The sequence below is a fragment of the Panicum virgatum genome, chromosome 9K (genome assembly GCF_016808335.1).
Source record: "Panicum virgatum strain AP13 chromosome 9K, P.virgatum_v5, whole genome shotgun sequence".
NCBI classification, from domain to species: domain Eukaryota; kingdom Viridiplantae; phylum Streptophyta; class Magnoliopsida; order Poales; family Poaceae; genus Panicum; species Panicum virgatum.
In genome coordinates this window covers 47339090-47358560 of record NC_053144.1, presented here as the reverse complement: position 1 = coordinate 47358560, position 19471 = coordinate 47339090, and the positions used below count along the sequence as shown (strand labels likewise).

At 47.5% G+C, this 19471-nt stretch overlaps 1 protein-coding gene across 2 annotated transcripts; it reads right to left on the bottom strand.

Moving 5' to 3' along the window:
- Window positions 1-501: 501 nt before the first annotated feature.
- LOC120651774 (short-chain dehydrogenase TIC 32, chloroplastic-like) lies at window positions 502-13658 on the bottom strand. 2 transcript variants are annotated; one of them, XM_039929390.1, is made up of 8 exons: window positions 13483-13658; window positions 13007-13238; window positions 12809-12888; window positions 1496-1667; window positions 1318-1396; window positions 1146-1230; window positions 933-979; window positions 502-846 (listed from the first exon to the last, which is right to left on the bottom strand). In XM_039929390.1, exons 1-8 carry the CDS (start codon window positions 13586-13588, stop codon window positions 685-687), a joined length of 963 nt encoding a protein of 320 aa, XP_039785324.1. In that variant the 5' UTR covers window positions 13589-13658; the 3' UTR covers window positions 502-684. The 2 variants fall into 2 exon arrangements, with proteins under 2 accessions (XP_039785324.1, XP_039785325.1); XM_039929391.1 differs by having other exon boundaries at window positions 1496-1649.
- Window positions 13659-19471: the final 5813 nt, after the last annotated feature.

Genomic DNA, 19471 nt, shown 5'->3' with positions numbered 1-19471 from the left:
TTACGTATGTGTGTGGACGTTTGGTGTTGATGAAATATCTAAATCCCATACTGAAAATCACGGTCACGCCAATGGATCGAACGTCGTAATAGCTCCAGCTCCTCAAAGCCACTTGCATAAAAGGGAGATCGCTGGTCTGTCTAGCTGGTCCTTTCTAACCAGCTATCTAGCATTCCACTCGTTTCTCATGTCCTTCTAAGTACTTCTAATAGACCATGTTATTCAATGACACATAAGATTTTTGCTAATACGAAGAGAGAGCGAAGAAGAGAATAGTGCAGTACAAGCCTCAAAAGGGGTATGACATTACAGGCGAACCCTCTAGGACTTAAAATGACAAATTTCTTTAAGTTTCTTGTTCATAGTCTAACTGGATGTCATTGACTATTACGTATTGTGTTGCCGTTGTGTTATTCTGTATGAACATAGGAAAATGATTTTCTTCACAAAAGGCATGATGTTTAGCCACAATAACTATTCATTTCAGTTCTTCAAATTTCCTGAATTATAAGACAGTATGGTGGTTTGAATTTTAAATTTTGAATCAAGATTGAGACATTTTGATTCATAGCAGTAAATACACCAGCCGGTAACAAACATCCGGAAGAGCTATGTAAGCATTAATTAAGTACAACAATATGTGCATCACTCGCGTTCAGGCAATTCAAGCACTTATTAGCTTGATCAAGAAGACACTGTCTGCAAGCTGAACTGCCATAGCTTCTTGGCCAACTCAGCATCTGAAGCTTGCAAGCTCGGGCTGGATATGTTACAATCGGCGAAGTACTTTCCACTTATCCCTTTCACTTGAGGATGCAAAGCCACATAGCATGTCGTTGCGGCACCCTTCACCAAAGATAAATAATGAGTTAATTAGGGTCAATCCATGTTCCGGCAACAAGGCGGCAGGAAAATAAGAGGTGAAGGCCTACCTGTTCTACTCTTCTACACATGATCCTTCCAATGGTGTTCAAAAACGCTGTAACAATAGTGGGAACAGTCACAAATTAAACATCGTTACAACCGGAGCTCCATGCTACATGCCAGAAATTATTTGATACTGTATCTGAATGTATAGGATGCCCTTTTGTGGTTTTCAAATTAAACAATAACATGGATCGTTAGGATTGAGAAAAGAGTACTACCAGCGACAATAGTCCTGCCCCTGAAAAGGTTAGTCGCGATGACACCAGGATGAACAGCATTGGCCGAAATATTCACTCCTTCCTCCTGTTCCATGAAGATAACTCCTTATGTTATTAGCCAGATCATGCATCCATATAACAACCTCTATTCAGTGTCAGAGAGCTGAGGTACCTTGAAAATTCGTGACAATTCATTGGAGTGAAGGATATTGGCAAGCTTGGATTGGCCGTAAGCAATAAAGTCATTCAAACTGTGGGTCAAAACACATAAAAAAACCTATTGGTGTTACTTATGCAGTAACATATTCCCAATTTTTGGAGAGAATTCAAATTGATGTCGACTGGATTACCCTGAAGGATCATGAATTTTATCGAAGCGTATCCCTTCAGGATAAGTCATGGTATGCCCTGCTGACGTCACATTGACAATCCGTCCCTCGGCGCCGCTGTCCCTACATGCGCTCTTCATGTTCTCCAATAGGAGGTTTGTTAGAAGAAAGTGACCTGCATTCAAGCCGATCGCTACTACAGTATCAGGAACCATTCTCATATATAGGTCATAATTCAGAGGAGCAAGTAAAAATTGAGGAATGTTGAGTACTCTATCCTGCTGATGATGAGTGAATTGTCAACCGTGCGGTGTGATCGTGCGCTTGGTCTTGGGATTGCAGGTACATGGGCGTCGAGTGTCGACGGAGAGTTGCCGTGGAGGAGCTCGGGCTGGGCGGTAGTTATGGCGTCCACTCCTGGATCAAGGGCGCAAGCGGCGACTGAAGGCGGATTTCTTGGTTTGCGCCACAAAACCAAGGAGCGGGACGACGGTTGAAGACGCCAATTCGTGGAGGCACGGGCGTCGGTCTCGAGACTGACGGAGGCGACGGGCGTCGACGGCGTCTAGGGCCTCGCTGCGGGCGAGGAGGTGACGGGCGTCGGGCGGCGTCTAGGGCCGTCAGAAGGCCAAGGCGGGAACGGCGTCTAGGGTCACGGCGTGGAGGCGGGAATCTTCCCGCGCGTGGAGTTTTGGCATTTTTTCTCAAAACCGGCCACCTACCCGGGTTTCGCGGACCCTCCAAAATCGTGAACCGGATCTTCATCGACACGGCGGCATCGCGGAGAAGACTTCGACTCGAAGAAAGAACCTCGACCGTCGGATGAGTCCTTGTATCTTTTTCCGGTTTTGCCCCTACGGGCTTTCTAGTGTCTAATAGAGTCTAGGGGTAGTTTAGTCTTTTGGGTTGAGAGTTGTTGGGGTTAAATACCCCCTCACCCCCTCACCCTCTCTCTCGCTCTCCTTTTTCCTGCGTCCTGGATAGCACGCCGCCTCTGCTCCTGGCGCCCTTCTCCTCTTCCACTCTTCCTCCCTCTCATCTCTAGGAATTAGAGGTATGGATACTTGAGGATTTTGTTTTGAGATTGTTCGGGAAAGGAGGCCCATCCCTCCTTGTGCCCTCCGGGCATTTGTTTTCGATTCGAGTTCATCCTCCTTGTGCCTCGTTTGATTGTTTTTCGATTTTCTTTTGTCGATTCATGAGCACGAGTTGATGACTTGATTCTTGTTGTTTTCGTGACTCTTTGTAGTGATTCAAAACCATCTAGCCTAGTGCTACAATCCCTAGAATAACGAGTCTCTACGAATCAAAGTTTTTGCGTTCTAGAGAAAACCCCGCTTTTGCTCCGATTTCTTCCAATTCCTCTCAATCCGTGAGGACTTTCGTCGAAATCTTTTGGGGATGTGTTCTTGAAGTCATCATCTTCATCACCCCAAAATTTGAGCTCCTTTGAACTTGATTTGATCATTCAATCATCAAGTTTTTCAAAGTTCGCGGGCTAGAAAAACCCTGTTCTGCTCGGGCAGGATTTTTCTTTATCGCCGGTTGAACCGACGATCACATTCTTTTTCGTCAGATCAATCGGTGAGTGAAGTTTTCATGTGTTAGGGTTTTTGGGGTTTTCCGTGGTTGCACCGGTGCATCAAACTCTACAAGCATCGGATCAACCGGTGCTACTACTGAATTTGCAGTTTTGCTCGATCAACCGTGCTTTGGTTTTGCTAGCGTCGGTTCAATCGGTGCTCACTAAGTCTTTTGCAGTTCCTCTGGACAACTGCACCGGCGTTGCATTTGGATTTTGTTGGATCATCCGGTGCATATCGCCGGTTGAACCGACGGTGTTCAAACCTAAACGTCGGATCAACCGGTGAACGTTTCTCTAGTGCTGCTGGCTCTGTGCATCGGTTAAACCGACGAGGTGCCCCTGTGTACGTCGGTTCAACCGGTGTATATATTGTTTGTGTTTTTCAGCAGCTTCGTCTCGCTGTTTGCTTCCGCATTACTTCGTGCTTGTTCCTAGGGCTGTTTTGTGTTAGTGTAGCTCCTCTATAGCTACTCTACACTTCACCTAGGACTTGAGTGTTGTGTACGAACTTGGGATCTTGGGCCGATCTTTCGATTGGGAGAATTTTCAATCGGCACCCATTCACCCCCCTCTGGTCGCCTTTTCGGTCCCTCAATTGGTATCAGAGCAAGGTTGAGGTTTTCAGTCCCTTAACCGGTTCGAAAACCACTTGGTGACCATGACGAGTCTTGGTAAGATCTCAGTATTTTCCGGCGAGGACTATGCTTATTGGAAGGTTCGCATGCGTGCCTTCATGCAGAGCATGGGAGCCGAGGTTTGGGAGATCACCAAGAACCAGGCTTACGAGGTGCTTGCCGTTCGGACCACACCTCTTCAGGTGTCCGAGCACGAGGCCAACGCCAAGGCTGTCAATGCCTTGTTCGCTGGCGTTTCTCGTGCGGAGTTCTCACGCGACCAGGGTTTTCAAGAAGCCCACAAGGTTTGGACGTGTCTTGAGAACTACCACGAGGGCACACCTCAGGTCAAGGCTAGACTGTTCGAGACTCACCGGCGTGAATATGAGAATTTCACACAGGGGCCGGGTGAGAGCATTGGCGATATGTTCAGTCGGTTTCAATCGATTGTGAACAAAGTCAATGCGAACAGATTTGCTGATGCCCTTGAGTACACAGAGCATGAGAAGGCCCTCAAGCTGCTCTACGCACTTGACCACTCTGTGTGGGATCTCAAGGTGAACACGATCATTGAGTCTGCTGGCTATGAGACTCTGACCGTGAACGAGCTTTTCAGCAAGCTCAAGGCCACAGAGGTGGATAACCAGACACGAGCCAAGCTCAATGGTGCCCCTCCTTCCAAGAGCATCGCTCTTGTGACTGGCCCAGGTGGATCGAGCTCTAACGCTAACTCTGCTCTTGGCTTTTCTCTTGCCTCTCTGCCCTCTGTTACAGATGAGCAGCTGGAGACGCTGGGCGACGACGACTTGTGCCTCCTCATCAGCAAGCTCCAGCGCGTCTACCACAACAGGCAGAGGAAGAAGAACCCCGGGTGCTACAACTGCGGCGATTTGAACCACTTCATCGCCGATTGCCCCACGAAGTCTGGCGGTGTCCAGAACAACCACTTCGACTACTACCGCCACCGCGACCGCGACGAGGGAGGCTCCAACAAGGAGCGTCGGCGCTACAAGCACCGCAGTCGTGACCGGGGAGGACGCTTTGACAAGGAGTCACTCTAGAAGCGCTTCCAGTACAAGGCCAAGAAGCGGGAGAAGGCCTTTCTGGCGCAGCTCAGCGACCTCGACAAGAGCTCCGACACCGACCGCTCTTCTTCACCGACCCCCAACGACGACGACAAGAAGAAGAAGAAGCGGGACAAGGAAGCCACCGGCTTCATCGGCCTGTGCTTGGTGGGCGGTTGGCGCAAGGGTTTCTGCACCATGGCCGGCAAAGCCGATGGTGCTCGTGCGTCTTCGGGTGGACATGCTACACCGACGCACGTCGACTCTTCTCCTGGATCCGAGAGTGATTCAGAGGTAAACTCCACCATCGACCTCCTTGATACTGAGGTTAGGGAGTTGTACGCCGCTCTCGACAACCAGAAGAGGTTGGCGCAAGGGTTTCTGCACCATGGCCGGCAAAGCCGATGGTGCTCGTGCGTCTTCGGGTGGACATGCTACACCAACACACGTCGACTCTTCTCCTAGATCCGAGAGTGATTCAGAGGTAAACTCCACCATCGACCTCCTTGATACTGAGGTTAGGGAGTTGTATGCCGCTCTCGACAACCAGAAGAGGCTGCTTAAGGAAGCAGCTAGAGAGCGTAGAAAGCTTAGGGCTGAGCTGGCTTGTGCTAGGGAGAAAACTAGTGAGGATGAGTGCGCTGGCTGCATATCTCACATGAATGATCATGTTGCTCTCCGTGCCAAGCATGATGAGATCGTCGCGAACTTGGATGTTGCCAAGACCTCGCTTTCTGACGTGTCTCACGAGCTTGCCAAGACCAAGCATGAGCTTGAACTGGTTAAGGACGCTCCCATTGTTAGTGATGTGCTTGAATGCGATGAGTGTCCTATCTTTAAGTCTGATCTAGCTTCTTTGCAGTCTAAGTTTGCCACTATTGTTTGTGAACTAGAGGAGCTTAGATCTAGGCCTGTTCTGCTTGGTGCCTGTAAGCTTTGTCCCACGCTTAGGTCGGAGCTAGATAAGAAGAATGCCTTGATTAAGTCTTTAGGGAAGACTAAGGTCGGGGAGTCTAGCCCACTTATTGATTGTCATGTTTGCCCTGGTTTGATCTCTGATTTGGATAATCTTGCGGTAGAGAAAGCCAACTTTGAGAATGAGAATACCTATCTTAGGGCAATTTTGAGTTGGGTTTCTAGCAGTGAGCCGCAGTTGGGCATGATGATCAAGCAGTTTAAGCATGGTGATGGTTTTGGGATCGGTTACACATACACGAAGTCAGACTTTGACAAGTTGTTTGGTAAGATCGACAAGGCTGCTGGAGCTCCAAGTGCTTTGAACACTACTAGCACGAGCACACAGCCTTCACTTGTTGACCCCGTGGATGGTGTGCTTAAAGAACCATCAAAAGCACCTCCACAGAAGCAGGTTTGGGTTCCAAAGCCCAATGAGCTGAGCAATCCCCTCGACACGCTCCCTGCTGCCACAACCCAGGTTACCCAGAAGAAGGGGGCTGCTCCTCCCCGTCCGCAGGCTAGGCCTCCACCTCCCAAGAGAGAGGTGAGGTACTACTGCGAGTACTGTGATAGAGAGGGTCACTTGGAGGAGTTTTGCTTCAGGAGGAAGCGGGCTGTGAGGCGTGAGCAGGAGAGACGCAACTCAGACATGTACTCTGCTCGGGTGCATGGTCCTCCTCGGCGTGGTGGTAGGCAAGATGCTAGGGCGCGCCGTGTAGGTGGAGGACATGGAGACGGTGGTGGTTACCATGCTCCAGCGGGTGGTCGCTTTGCCGGTCGTGCTCCTGGTCGTCCTCAGTACGGCTATGGACCACAGGATCGAGGCTTTGGAGGAGGTTACGATGCACCACGCTTTCCTCACGGTGGTGGTCGTCAGCTTCGCGGTAGATGGGACAAGGGACACGTTTTTGATCTTGCTAACCCTTCTGTAGAGCAAATGGCTCGACAATGGTTTGCTTCTCACTTTGCTAACCCCAGTGTTGAGACATTTGCTCACCCTTTGTCTCACTACTGATGTGCATGTTGGAGGCTTGGAGAACAGGTGGATCATGGACTCCGGTTGTTCGCGCCATATGACCGGGAATGACAAATGGTTCTCCAGCCTCACCCCAACGCGTCACAAAGAATACATCATATTTGGGGATAATGGTAAGGGCAAGGTATGTGGTGTTGGCGCTGTTAGAGTTTCTGATCGCTTCACCCTGAGAGAGGTTGCTTTGGTTTCGAATCTTGGATTTAATTTGCTTTCTGTTTCGCAACTTCTTGATGAGGGGTTTGAAGTCCGCTTCAAGGAGGGTTGTTCTCGAGTTTTGGATTCCAGAGGAGACCTGGTTTGATAGATCATTCCTCGTGACCGAGTTTTCCTGGTTGATTTCTCTGGAACTCCTTTTGGCCCTTCTCGTTGCTTGTTGGCTGGTCCTTCTTCTAATCTGTGGAAGTGGCATAGGAGACTTAGACATTTGAGCTTCGACTTGTTGTCTAGACTTAGCTCACTTGTCTAATCAGAGGATTGCCCAAATTGAAGTTTGAAAAGGACCTTGTTTGCCATCCGTGTCGCCACGGGAAGATGATTGCTACTTCTCATCCGCCTATTAATCAGGTGATGACCACTCACCCTGGAGAGTTGCTACACATGGACACAGTTGGTCCTTCTAGGGTGATGTCAGTTGGTGGGAAGTGGTACGTTCTTGTGATAGTGGACGATTTTTCTCGCTATTCTTGGGTCTTTTTCATGAGAACCAAGGATGAGGCTTTCGAGTTTGTTCGAGACTTGATCTCGAGGTTGAAAAACGAGCTACCCCAGGCCATGCGAGCGATTCGCAGTGATAATGGCACAGAATTCAAAAACACTCGTTTTGACAACTTTTGCAGTGATCAAGGGCTTGAACACTAGTATTCTTCTCCCTACACTCCACAGCAGAATGGGGTTGTAGAGCGGAAGAATCGGACGCTGGTTGATATGGCAAGGACGATGCTCGATGAGCATAGGACTCCTCGAAAGTACTGGGCTGAGGCGGTCAATACCGCTTGTTATGTGTCCAACCGTATTTTCTTGTGTGCTTTCATGCACAAGACTTTTTATGAGTTGCGATTTGGACGCCAGCCCCGTGTTGACCATCTCAGAGTTTTCGGTTGCTGGTGTTTTGTTCTGAAAGAAGGAAATCTTGATAAGTTTGAGTCTCGCTCGTCTGACGGCATTTTTCTCAGTTATGCATCTCATTCCAGAGCATATCTTGTGTTGCTTATTGACTCTAACATCGTCAGAGAGACTTATGAAGTCACTTTCGATGAGACTGCACCGTGCAATGCGTCTGTCTTTGAAGTTGCAGGAGAAGATGAGCTCGGTACCTCCATCTTTGAAGATGAGGAGGAAGAAGCTGCGGAGAGTGATGTTGAGCCTACCACGCGTGCTGTGGACCCAGTCGCCTCCGCCACGAGCTCGGACGATGATGACGGCCCCGATCCTACTACGTCTACTTCCCGGGGGCTAGTCGAGCAGGTGACTCAGCCTTCACCGGCTACACTTGAAGAGGCACCAGTTTTGGTTGAGGAGGAGGCGACTTCGACAAGGGAAGCACCGCGACACATTCAGCGTCGTCACCCACCTCAACAGATGCTAGGTGACCTCAACGAGAGAGTCACACGGTCCAAGGTAACAAGTATCGCTGGCTTTGCTCATTCAGCGTTTGTTGCCTCTTTTGAGCCCAAAGATATTGGACACGCTCTTTTTGATTCTAATTGGGTCAATGCCATGCATGAGGAACTCGAAAATTTTGAAAGATACCAAGTTTGGGTTTTAGTCGAGCCTCCACCTGCTTGTAATCCCATCGGAACGAAGTGGGTTTTCAAAAACAAACAGGGTGATGATGGGTTGGTTGTTCGAAACAAGGCTCGTCTTGTTGCCCAGGGGTTTTGCCAAAAAGAAAGGATTGATTTTGAGGAAACTTTTGCCCCAGTTGCTCGTTTGGAAGCGATTCGGATTTTCCTTGCATTTGCTGCTTCTAAGGGTTTTTAAGTATTCCAAATGAACGTTAAATCTGCCTTCTTAAATGGTTTTATCGACGAAGAGGTTTATGTGAAACAACCCCCTGGTTTCGAAATTCCCAAGTTTCCAAACCGTGTTTATAAACTTCAGAAAGCACTTTATGGTTTGAAACAGGAACCTAGAGCTTGGTATGATAGACTGAAAATATTTTTGCTGGCTCAGGGTTTTAAAATGGGATGTGTGGATAAAACTTTATTCCTCATGCGGTCTGGCACTGATTTTCTATTAGTTCAGATATACGTGGATGATATTATCTTTGTGGCTCTTCTCACACTCTTGTCTCCAAGTTTTCTGAGCAGATGTCCAGGGAGTTTGAGATGAGCATGATGGGTGAGCTGCAGTTCTTCCTTGGGCTACAGATCAAGCAAACTCCTCAGGGCACGTTCGTCCATCAAGCCAAGAACACCAGGGACTTGCTGCGGAAGTTCGACATGAGTGACTTGTCACCTTAGCCGACTTCGATCAGCACTTCGACGGCGCTTGATGAGGACTTGGACGGCGAGGCGGTGGACCAGAAGGAGTACAGGAGCATGATCGGCTCTCTCCTGTACCTGACGGCGACGCGGCCAGACATTCAGTTCGGCATCGGCATCTGTGCGCGGTATCAGGCTTCGCCGCACACCTCCCACAGGCAGGTGGTGAAACGCATCTTCAGGTATCTGAAATTCACCCCTAAGTTTGGTCTCTGGTACTCTGCGAATTTTTCTCTGGTTTTGGTGGGCTTTTCTGATGTCGATTTTGGTGGGTGTCGGTTGGATCGCAAGTCGACATCCGGCACTTGTCAATTTCTCGGTACATCTTTGGTGTCTTGGTCCTCTCGCAAGCAGGCTAGCGTAGCGCTTTCTTCCACATAAGCTGAGTATGTTGCCGCTGCTAGCTGTTGCTCCCAGATTCTTTGCATGAGACAAACCTTGCAGGATTATGGACTGAGTTATGATAGGGTTCCCATCTTTATAGACAACTTGTCCGCTATTAGCATTGCAAAGAACCCTATCCTACACTCCAGAACCAAACACATAGATATCCGGTTCCACTTCCTGCGAGACAATCATGAGAGAGGCCATATAGTCTGGATCCATGTCCCTTCAGAGAGGCAAACCGCAGATATCCTAACCAAACCTCTTGAGCAGGACACTTTTGCTCGCTTGCGAGGGGAGCTTGGGGTTTGTTACCCCTTTTGATCGCTGACTTTTCTTTGGTTAGCTTTGTAGGGTTTATTTGCTCTTCTCTTCGTTTTCTAGGTTTGGTAGTTGCATTGTGCATATGCATTGTACATTTCTGCATTTCACATCGCTTCACTTGCACTAGCATTCGTGTATACATTGCTATGATCTCCTAGTGCTTGCTAGTGTGAGTTTATAAATGTGATCATGTTTAGCTTGCTCCACTGTGTATATGACATCATCTGAGTTAAGCTATTTTGATTTGAAAACTTGAAAACATGGTCACCCTGTCTTGGCTACTAGCATGTTAGGGCGTGTTGATATGCTTTGCTATCTCATTCATGCTAGTGTAGCCTTTCGTTCAGCAATTCATTTTTGACATGATCTAAAATTGATAAAATTGCTTGAATTGTGCTTGAAATGGAATGGAAAGATCCAGGTGGGATTGCTTGTCGCACTGATCGAGTTTTCGGGACGGCTCACTATGCACTTGTGAGAACCCGGGCAAGGCTGTGCATGACTGAAACGAGTGCCTTAAGCTTCTGATTGCCTTTGGCATAGGCTTGGTCTCGTTGCTAAGTAAAGCATGACAAGCTTTCAACCCCTGGCATTAAATTGCTTGCTATAATGAGATTGAGAAATCAATGTTTACCATATGCTTTGGATGTTTTTGGCTCACCTATATGAGTTTGATTAGCACTGTTTTTCATTCCCTACTTGTTAGTGCTAGATCAAGGGTGATGCTTTTATTTCTCCTAAACTAGAATTTGCCTAGCTCTAGACTGATTTGATATACCCTGTTGAGCTAGATGCAGGTCTTGTTTATGGATGCGTCGGGCGGCGTCTAGGGCCGTCAGAAGGCCGAGGCGGGAACGGCGTCTAGGGCCACGGCGTGGAGGCGGGAATCTTCCCGCGCGTGGAGTTTTGACGGTTTTTCTCAAAACCGGCCACCTACCCGGGTTTCGCGGACCCTCCAAAACCATGAACCGGATCTTCATCGACACGGTGGCATCGCGGAGAAAACTTCGACTCGAAGAAAGAACCTCGACCGTCGGATGAGTCCTTTTATCTTTTTCCGGTTTTGCCCCTACGGGATTTCTAGTGTCTAATAGAGTCTAGGGGTAGTTTAGTCTTTTGGGTTGAGAGTTGTTGGGGTTAAATACCCCCTCACCCTCTCTCTCGCTCTCCTTTTTCCTGCGTCCTGGATAGCACGCCACCTCTGCTCCTGGCGCCTTTCTCCTCTTCCTCTCTTCCTCCCTCTCATCTCTAGGAATTAGAGGTATGGATACTTGAGGATTTTGTTTTGAGATTGTTCGGGAAAGGAGGCCCATCCCTCCTTCTGCCCTCCGGGCGTTTGTTTTCGATTCGAGTTCATCTCGTTTGATTGTTTTTCGATTTTCTTTTGTCGATTCATGAGCACGAGTTGATGACTTGATTCTTATTGTTTTCGTGACTCTTTGTAGTGATTCAAAATCATCTAGCCTAGTGCTACAATCCCTGGAATCACGAGTCTCTACGAATCGAAGTTTTTGCGTTCTAGAGAAAACCCCGCTTTTACTCCGATTTCTTCCTATTCCTCTCAATCTGTGAGGACTTTCGTCGAAATCTTTTGGGGATGTGTTCTTGAAGTCATCATCTTCATCACCCCAAAATTTGAGCTCCTTTGAACTTGATTTGATCGTTCAATCGTCAAGTTTTTCAAAGTTCGCGGGCTGGAAAAACCCTGTTCTGCTCGGGCATGATTTTTCTTTATCGCCGGTTGAACCGACGATCGCATTCTTTTGCGTCGGATCAACCGGTGAGTGAAGTTTTCATGTGTTAGGGTTTTTGGGGTTTTCCGTGGTTGCACCGGTGCATCAAACTCTACATGCATCGGATCAACTGGTGCTACTACTGAATTTGCAGTTTTGCTCGATCAACCGGCGTATAATTTTTCTTAGACATCGGTTAAACCGGTGGTTTGGTTTTGCTAGCGTCGGTTCAACCAGTGATCACTAAGTCTTTTGCAGTTCCTCTGGACAACTGCACCGGCGTTGCATTTGGATTTTGTCGGATCATCCTGTGCATATCGCCGGTTGAACCGACGGTGTTCAAACCTGAACGTCGGATCAACTGGTGAATGTTTCTCTAGTGCTGCCGGCTCTGTGCATCGGTTAAACCGACGAGGTGCCCCTGTGTACGTCGGTTCAACCGGTGTATATATTGTTTGTGTTTTTCAGCAGCTTCGTCTCGCTGTTTGCTTCCGCATTACTTCGCGTTTGTTCCTAGGGCTGTTTTGTGTTAGTGTAGCTCCTCTATAGCTACTCTACACTTCACCTAGGACTTAAGGGTTGTGTACGAACTTGGGATCTTAGGCCGATCTTTCGATTGGGAGAATTTTCAATTGGCTCTCATTCACCCCCTCTGGTCGGCTTTTCGGTCCCTCACAAATATGAAGTTGGAGGCGAGGAGGGAGATGGCGGTTCCATTGAGCAAGCTCCACACTGGGCTCCAGGAGCTTTGAAGGGTGCGGCCATGGTGGGTTGACCTCGCCCACTGCAACGTGGAGAAAAAGTGTGAGGGCGTCGCTGGGAGCGGCTTGGTGGTTCGTCAGCGCCCACGGCGATGTGTAGGCAGCTTGGAGGATGTTCCCCACCTTCCCTGTTTAGGCTTTCAGTTTTTTGAACTATCCTTTTGCTGTTCGGGGCCTCTGCCGGGTGTGGGTGAAACTTTGTCGCTTTTGTGTTGCTCTGAGCCTTGTCTTTGTAAGCTGGTGTCCCCAGCATAAAACTCTCCATGCTTTCAATGTATAAGCAGGACCAAATCTGGTCTTTGGTCTAAAAAAGGAACACCTTCTACAGGCAGGTAAACAAGAGATGCTGCAGAAAGAATTTTTTGGCTTGAGTAATTTGCGCAGAGGACACACCAATGTGATTTGTTGCGAAGTGCAGTTCCAGGCCGTCGCAGGAACACGTGCAGTTCCTTGTCATCACTCCAGCGTTGTTGCTGCCGAAAAGAACAGTCAGGACACCAAAATTTCAGGCTGTCTTTTGACAGTTTTGCCGTATCTGTCTTTTGACACCAAAATACTAGCATGAAGTGGAAGGATTTTGTTCGTTCTTACATGAGAATGTTCAGGGGCAGGTTCAGAGACTCGAACTCGGAGGCGAATCTCCTTACCGATGCCATGGAGCTGAGGTCCAGCTCCAGCACGTCAATTCTTGCGCCGGGGATGTTGGCCACGATGGACTCCTTGACTACGAGCCCGGCGGCGACGTTGCGGACGGGCATGACGACGTGCACACCGCGCAGCGCCAGGACGCGCGCCGTCTCCAGCCCGATTCCACTCGACGCACCTGCTCAGGCAGCAGCTAGGAGGCTCAGCTCAAGTGCTCGACACCTCTCGTTGCCGAGGGTTGGTAGGCGGGACTCGGAATCCTAAATTCCTCCGGCCACAGCCCGGGTTAATTGGCCGTCGTTCCAACTCCGGCCAGGCCAGAGGTGATTTTCATTGCAAACTCCGAACGCCATGGGATGGATTCATGGATTGACAGTGAGCGTCTGCAGGAGCTAGCAGGCCTGAGAGGTAAGTATATGCACCTGTGATGACAGCGACCAGGCCGCGGCCGTCTACGCCGGCGGTGACCTCCTCGGCCGTGGAGGCGCCGGCGAAGCCCGAGGGCCCCTTGCGGTAGAACCACCACATCAAGCAGCAGATTGAGAGGGGACTAGACGACAACTAGCTACTGAATGCCAATATTTAATCACTATACATCGTAACAACTGCAGAAAGAGATATATATAGGACCAGATGAGTTGGTCAGCAGGTGCAATCACGAGGACCAATGGTGGTCTGATTGACAACGTTTATGGATTTAATGTATCTTGACTTATGATGTGCAGATGTAGAATGCGTAGTGAAAGATTCATACCGATAGATCAAAGGCGGTTACAGAGGGCACGTGGCATTATTCCGAAGCTTGCGTCGAGGCGAAGGCGTGTCTGTTCGGCGCTCCAATAAAAAGTTGGATATCCATAAGGAGCATTTGGATTGTATGCTTAATGGAGAGTGTTTTGGTGTTTGGCCAGAGCATCTACATAGAGAGGGTGGACTGGTTGAGCGAACCTACTTCTGGGCACATTTTTTTATCTTCTCTCATTTGGAGGTCCTCTCTTTGAGCTAGGGTTTGAGAGAGAGATTTGGCTCTTTGACTTATATTTTTGCCATGTTAGTTTTGTTTGTGCTATAAATTAGCTTGTAATCGAACCTCGTGGAGTAATGAAAACATCAAAATCATGTTCGATCTTTTATTACCGAGTGTTTTTCTTTTTCTGTGATTGTCGAGGTATTTCTCGTGCGATTTTCGATTCACGAGTTTTATTCCATCTTTTCTTGAAATTCTTCTAGGATATGTTAGTCCTTAATGTTGTTCATCTATGGTGTTTTGTTCCGATTCATTGAGAGTTGAGTGAGTAATTTGGGTCTAAAGTTTCGGAGTTCCTTTGTTTCTCCCTTTACCGTTTTCTCTTTCTCGGTTGATCTCGTTTGCTTCTTGTGCAGGTTCGAGCAGCGGCAGCAGTGCTCAGAGAGGGCGAGGACGCTAGCGTGTGGCCCTGAGGCGCGCGGCGCGGCCAGCGACGGCGACGGCAGCGTCGCTCGAGCCGGAGACGTGGCTCAGGGGTAGTTGGGCCTGGCGGCACTGCAGCCCAAGAGGCGACTAGCGGCCCAGCGCTGCAGCAGTCCGCAGCCCAGGATGGGCCATGCGACCAGCAGCTGCAGCAGGCGCGTTTTTTTCATTTTTATATTTTTCAAAATCGTCTTTTACAGAAATATATTTTCGATTTCACAATTTACAAGTTTGTACCCCTGCCGCCCCCTGCCGGGCGGTAGGGGCTTATATGTAAATAAAATTTTTGTTTTATCGCATGGAGGCCCCTACCGCCCGGCAGGGGGCCTACCGCCCGGCAGGGGGGCGGCAGGCTCCCCCAATATAAAAGCCCAGGTCCCCCCACCTGCATTTGCAGAAAACAACATCCACAAGAGAGACGTGGGGTGAGGGATGGAGTTGCAACAGCGAAGCCCTGCTGGATTTTGTATCCGAACCGCAGGTAACCAATATTTCTCAACTTTGTCATTCTAAATTTTTTATATTTTTAATTCTATAATTAGTGTTTTTTATAATTGTAACCGCTTAGGATTCGGATTAGTAGTTATAATTGAAGCCGTACCATGGTTTTAGAAACTGGTTTAATTAAAATTAAGTCTTTGGATGGCCAGATATGTCGAGCAAGGTGACGTTTCAAGTTCATTACGGTGATTTCTATAGAATTACTCGTGATTCCTATGGAGTAAATCTATCATCATTGGAACGAAGACAGTGCAGTCTAGATAAACTCCTATAGAGGAGTTTTGGTTCCATACGCAAATGGCTTCACGGGAAGTTCAATGTGAATCCAAAGACTCATTTGCTTACGGTTCATACCGTGACTTCCTGGGAAACAAATGAGGATTTCTGGGAGTTGACGCTTATAAGTAGTACGGAAGAATGAAAATATTACATGCACGCAGCTCTTCAAAGAGGGTGGCCTCTCGCAATGGTAATTCAGATTCACCAGAAGGTCGGTGATTTAGGTGAAGGATCAACACACACAACATATGACTGGAATGAAGAGTTGGAAGAGGATAAAGAAGAAGAGAACGTACAAGCTATAGAACCAGAACTAGAACCACAAGATTTAGCAGATGAAGGCGAACGGATACCTAGAATTGTGGAGGACATGGAGAAAGAAGACCAGGATGCACAAATAATAGAGCAATGTGGGGACTCATCGGACGATGAGGACGATGAGCGCTTCCCAGTGCTAGGTGAATGGCGTGAAGAGGGTTTTGGGAATGCAGTGGTACAAGATATTAGATGTCCGGAGTTTGAATACAGAGTGAATGAGGTCATACAAGGGACAAAGTATCGTACCATTGAAGATGTGAAGGATGCTGTGAAGGTCTGGGCTATATCACTGAGGAAGGAATTCAGAGTGTTGAAGTCTAGCAGCAAAGAATACGAGGTGAGGTGTGCAGATAGAGACTGTACATAGCGAGTGCATGCCTACAAGGGGAAGTTCAAAACACACTGGGAATGTTCAATTGTTACACCACATACTTGTAGATTGACAGGTGTTGTGGGACATCACCGTAATATCACATCCAAAAAGATGTATGTGGTGATTCTTGACAAAATGGATTACGAGCCTGCATTGATAATTAGGGACATTGAACAGAATTTCCAGTATGTGATCAGCTATACAAAGGTTTGGCGGGCTAAACAAAAAGTGTTTGAGATGCGGTTTGGCACTTATAAGGCTTCATATGACAACCTACCTCGTATGCTTGAAGCAATTGTGCACAGAAATCCTGGAAGTGCTTATGATACATACAATGTACCGAGCTTGTCAGGGGGGCCAAGCATTTTGCTGCGAGCTTTCTTCTGCATTGGTGCATGTGTGAGGGCCTTTATTTACTCCCTTCCTGTTCTGTGTATTGACGGCACTTTTATGACAGGGAAATATAAGGGAACAATATTGACGGCAATCGGAATTGATTGCAACAAGCAGATAGTTCCCATCGCCTTTGCCTTTGTTGAGAATGAGAACACAGAAAGCTGGTACTGGTTTCTTAAACGTCTGAATATTCACGTTGTTGCTGGAAGGCCTAATGTTTGCCTTATCAGTGATAGGCATGCATGTCTACTTGCAGCTATAAGGCAGCTCCAAGAAGGTAGTCAATTTTCACCTCCTATATGGCCAGATGTTGTCAATAAGTGGTGTGTGAGGCATATGGCTGCTAACTTTTATGAGCCATTGAAGAATAAGGATCTGATGAATTTGTTCAAGCGATTGTGCACTCAGAATCAGCAGAGGAAGTTCGATGCTTTGTGTGGTATAATTGATGACATGAGCGCTGAATTGCTTAAGAGCCAGGCCTCATCATCCAACAGGAGACATTCTACAGATTTATTAGTTCGAGGTGCCAAACCATTTACACAGTGGATTGATGGTGCACCTAAAGAGAAGTGGTCACTTCTGTATGACACATATGAGAGGCGTTACGGGATCGAGACGACCAACCATGCTGAGTGTTACAATATGGTAATGCGTTGTGTTCATGGATTTCCTCTTGTTGGCATTGTTGAGTTCATCATGTATGGATGTGTAAGGTATTTTAGGGAGCGGTACGCATCAGCCGCTTCCTTACTTCATGATCCAGGAGTGCGTTTTTGCGGAAGGGTCAATGAGTACATGGAAAAAAAGATGGAAAAGGCTCGATTTCACTCGGTTATATCGATGGGCACAAAAGAGCAAAGGTTTGAGGTATCATGCAGGGACAGGACCGGACAGGGTGTCCGCAGACAAAGGGTAGTTCAAGAAGTTTTGATAACCATTGACGGGAGGGTGTTCTACAGATGTCAGGAGCCAAAGGTGCATCACTTACCATGCTCCCATGTCATCGCGGCTTGTTCTCTATCTGGGTTAGATGCTGCGTCGTATGTTTCTCACTATTTCACAAAGGAAGCCGCTGCACAGACTTGGTGTCATGAGATATACGGCATCGGTATTCTAGGACAATTCACTCAAAAAAATTCCCATCCAATGCTCATCCCAGATCTAGCTATGAAGAGGGGCATAGGCCGACGGCAGACGCGTCGTATCCAGAATGGAATGGGCGAGTCCGAGGTTGGAAAGAAGAAAAAACGTTGCAACTTGTGTGGAGCAGACGGTCACACTTACAAGAAGTGCCCACAGCTTTCAGTACCCACTGCTGCTGCCGAGGCTGGACCTTCCGGGAATCCGACGGATGGATCGGCTCCACCTACAAGAATTCGCCGCATCTAGTTGTGCACGTAACATCTTGCAATGTATTTGTGTGTACGAAACTAAGTATATTATGTATATACTATGTCTAGATGTCCTGTTTAATTAGTTGGCAGTGCGCATTTCTCTCGAATTTGGTTGTACCGAATGAAACCTTCAATGTAATATGTTATGTGGTATTTTGTTTAACGTTCTATTTATATTTCATTCATTGTATCTTATGTGGTATTGTATCATAGAGCCACACGAGGTTCAAGATTCATAAATAAATATAATCATCGCAATCAAACATAGCAAACATGTGATAAAACATCAAATTTTAATTGGGGGGAGCCTGCCGCCCCCTGCCGGGCGGTAGGGGCCTCCATACGATAAAACACAAATTTTAATTACATATAGGCCCCTACCGCCCGGCAGGGCGGCGGCAGGGGGCCTACCGCCCCCCTGCGGGGCGGCCGGCCCCCTGCCGCCCCCTGTCGGGCGGTAGGGGTACAAACTTGTAAATTGTGAAATCGAAAATAAATTTCTGTACAAAATGATTTTGAAAAATATAAAAATATAAAAAACGCGCAGCAGGCCACGCGCGAGTGCCAGCCCAGTTTGGCCACGCAGGAAGCAGCCTGCTCACGGCGTTTTTTTCATTTCTATATTAAAAAATAAAAAAATTTCAAAAATATATGTTGTTTTTGTAAAATTTCAAATATGGGGGCCTGTCGCCCGGATAGGGGGAGACAGGCCCCCTGTCGCCTATGTAGTAGGCGACAGGACCTATCTGTAAAAAAATTTTACAGATAGGTCCATGTGCAGAAACGTTGCGCTGTGGGGAGGCCGGTCGCCCCCCCCCCCCCCCCCGGCGGGCGACAGGGGCTGGGGCCGGTCGCCCCCCCCCCCCCCCCCCCCCCCCCCCGCGGGCGACAAGAGGGGGCCCAGTCGCCCTCCCACCGGGCGACCGCCTCCCCCTCCTCTATATAAGCCGTGAGGCCCCCTTCTCCCCTCATTTGAGCCCAAAAAATCCACCAAAAATCCAGAAAAAAAAGAGAGGGGTGAGGAGAAGTGAAGCGGCAAAGCCCTTTCGGATTGCAGCATTTTCATCTTCCGGTGAGTAAATTTGAGTTATGTTTTGTTCGATTTAACTTATGTATTGTTCCATTGCTATTGTAGAGTAATATGATTTAATTAGTGCTATACTAGAACCATTTAATTATGAAATATAATTTAAAAACTATTAGAGATGAATTAGATTTGGAATCTAATTGCACATGTTTATTATTATAATTTAAGTACTATTAGTGAAGTATTTCTAAAGTAGTTATGAATTAGAGTAGAAATATTTTTAGATCGCATACCTCGTATATTTTTCTATACGGAGCGGTCGATAAATTGAATCTTAGTTTCGACGAATTAGATTTTAAATCTAATTGCACATGTTTATTATTATAATTTAAGTACTATTCGAGACGTATTTGTAAAGTAGTTATGAATTAGAATAGAAGTATTTTAGGATCGCATACCTCGTATATTTTTCTATACGAAGCAGTGCATAAATTGAATCTTGGTTTCGACGAATTTGAGTGTCATCACTTAGTTATAAATATTTATATGTTGTAGCTAAAATCCATACTTAGTTTGTACAGATTAGTGGACAATGTAGTGAAATAAAGAATATGACTCGATAAGTATTCGGTGTTGTACAGATATGTCGAGCAAGATGCAGTTTCAAGTG

Coding starts and splice junctions, on each gene's coding strand:
- LOC120651774 (XM_039929390.1), bottom strand. CDS start 13,588: ATGTGGTGGTTCTACCGCAAGGGGCCCTCGGGCTTCGCCGGCGCCTCC. Junction 980..1,145: donor GGGCAGGACTATTGTCGCTG/GTAGTACTCTTT, acceptor CTATTGTTACAG/CGTTTTTGAACACCATTGGA. Junction 847..932: donor TGTGTAGAAGAGTAGAACAG/GTAGGCCTTCAC, acceptor TCTTTGGTGAAG/GGTGCCGCAACGACATGCTA.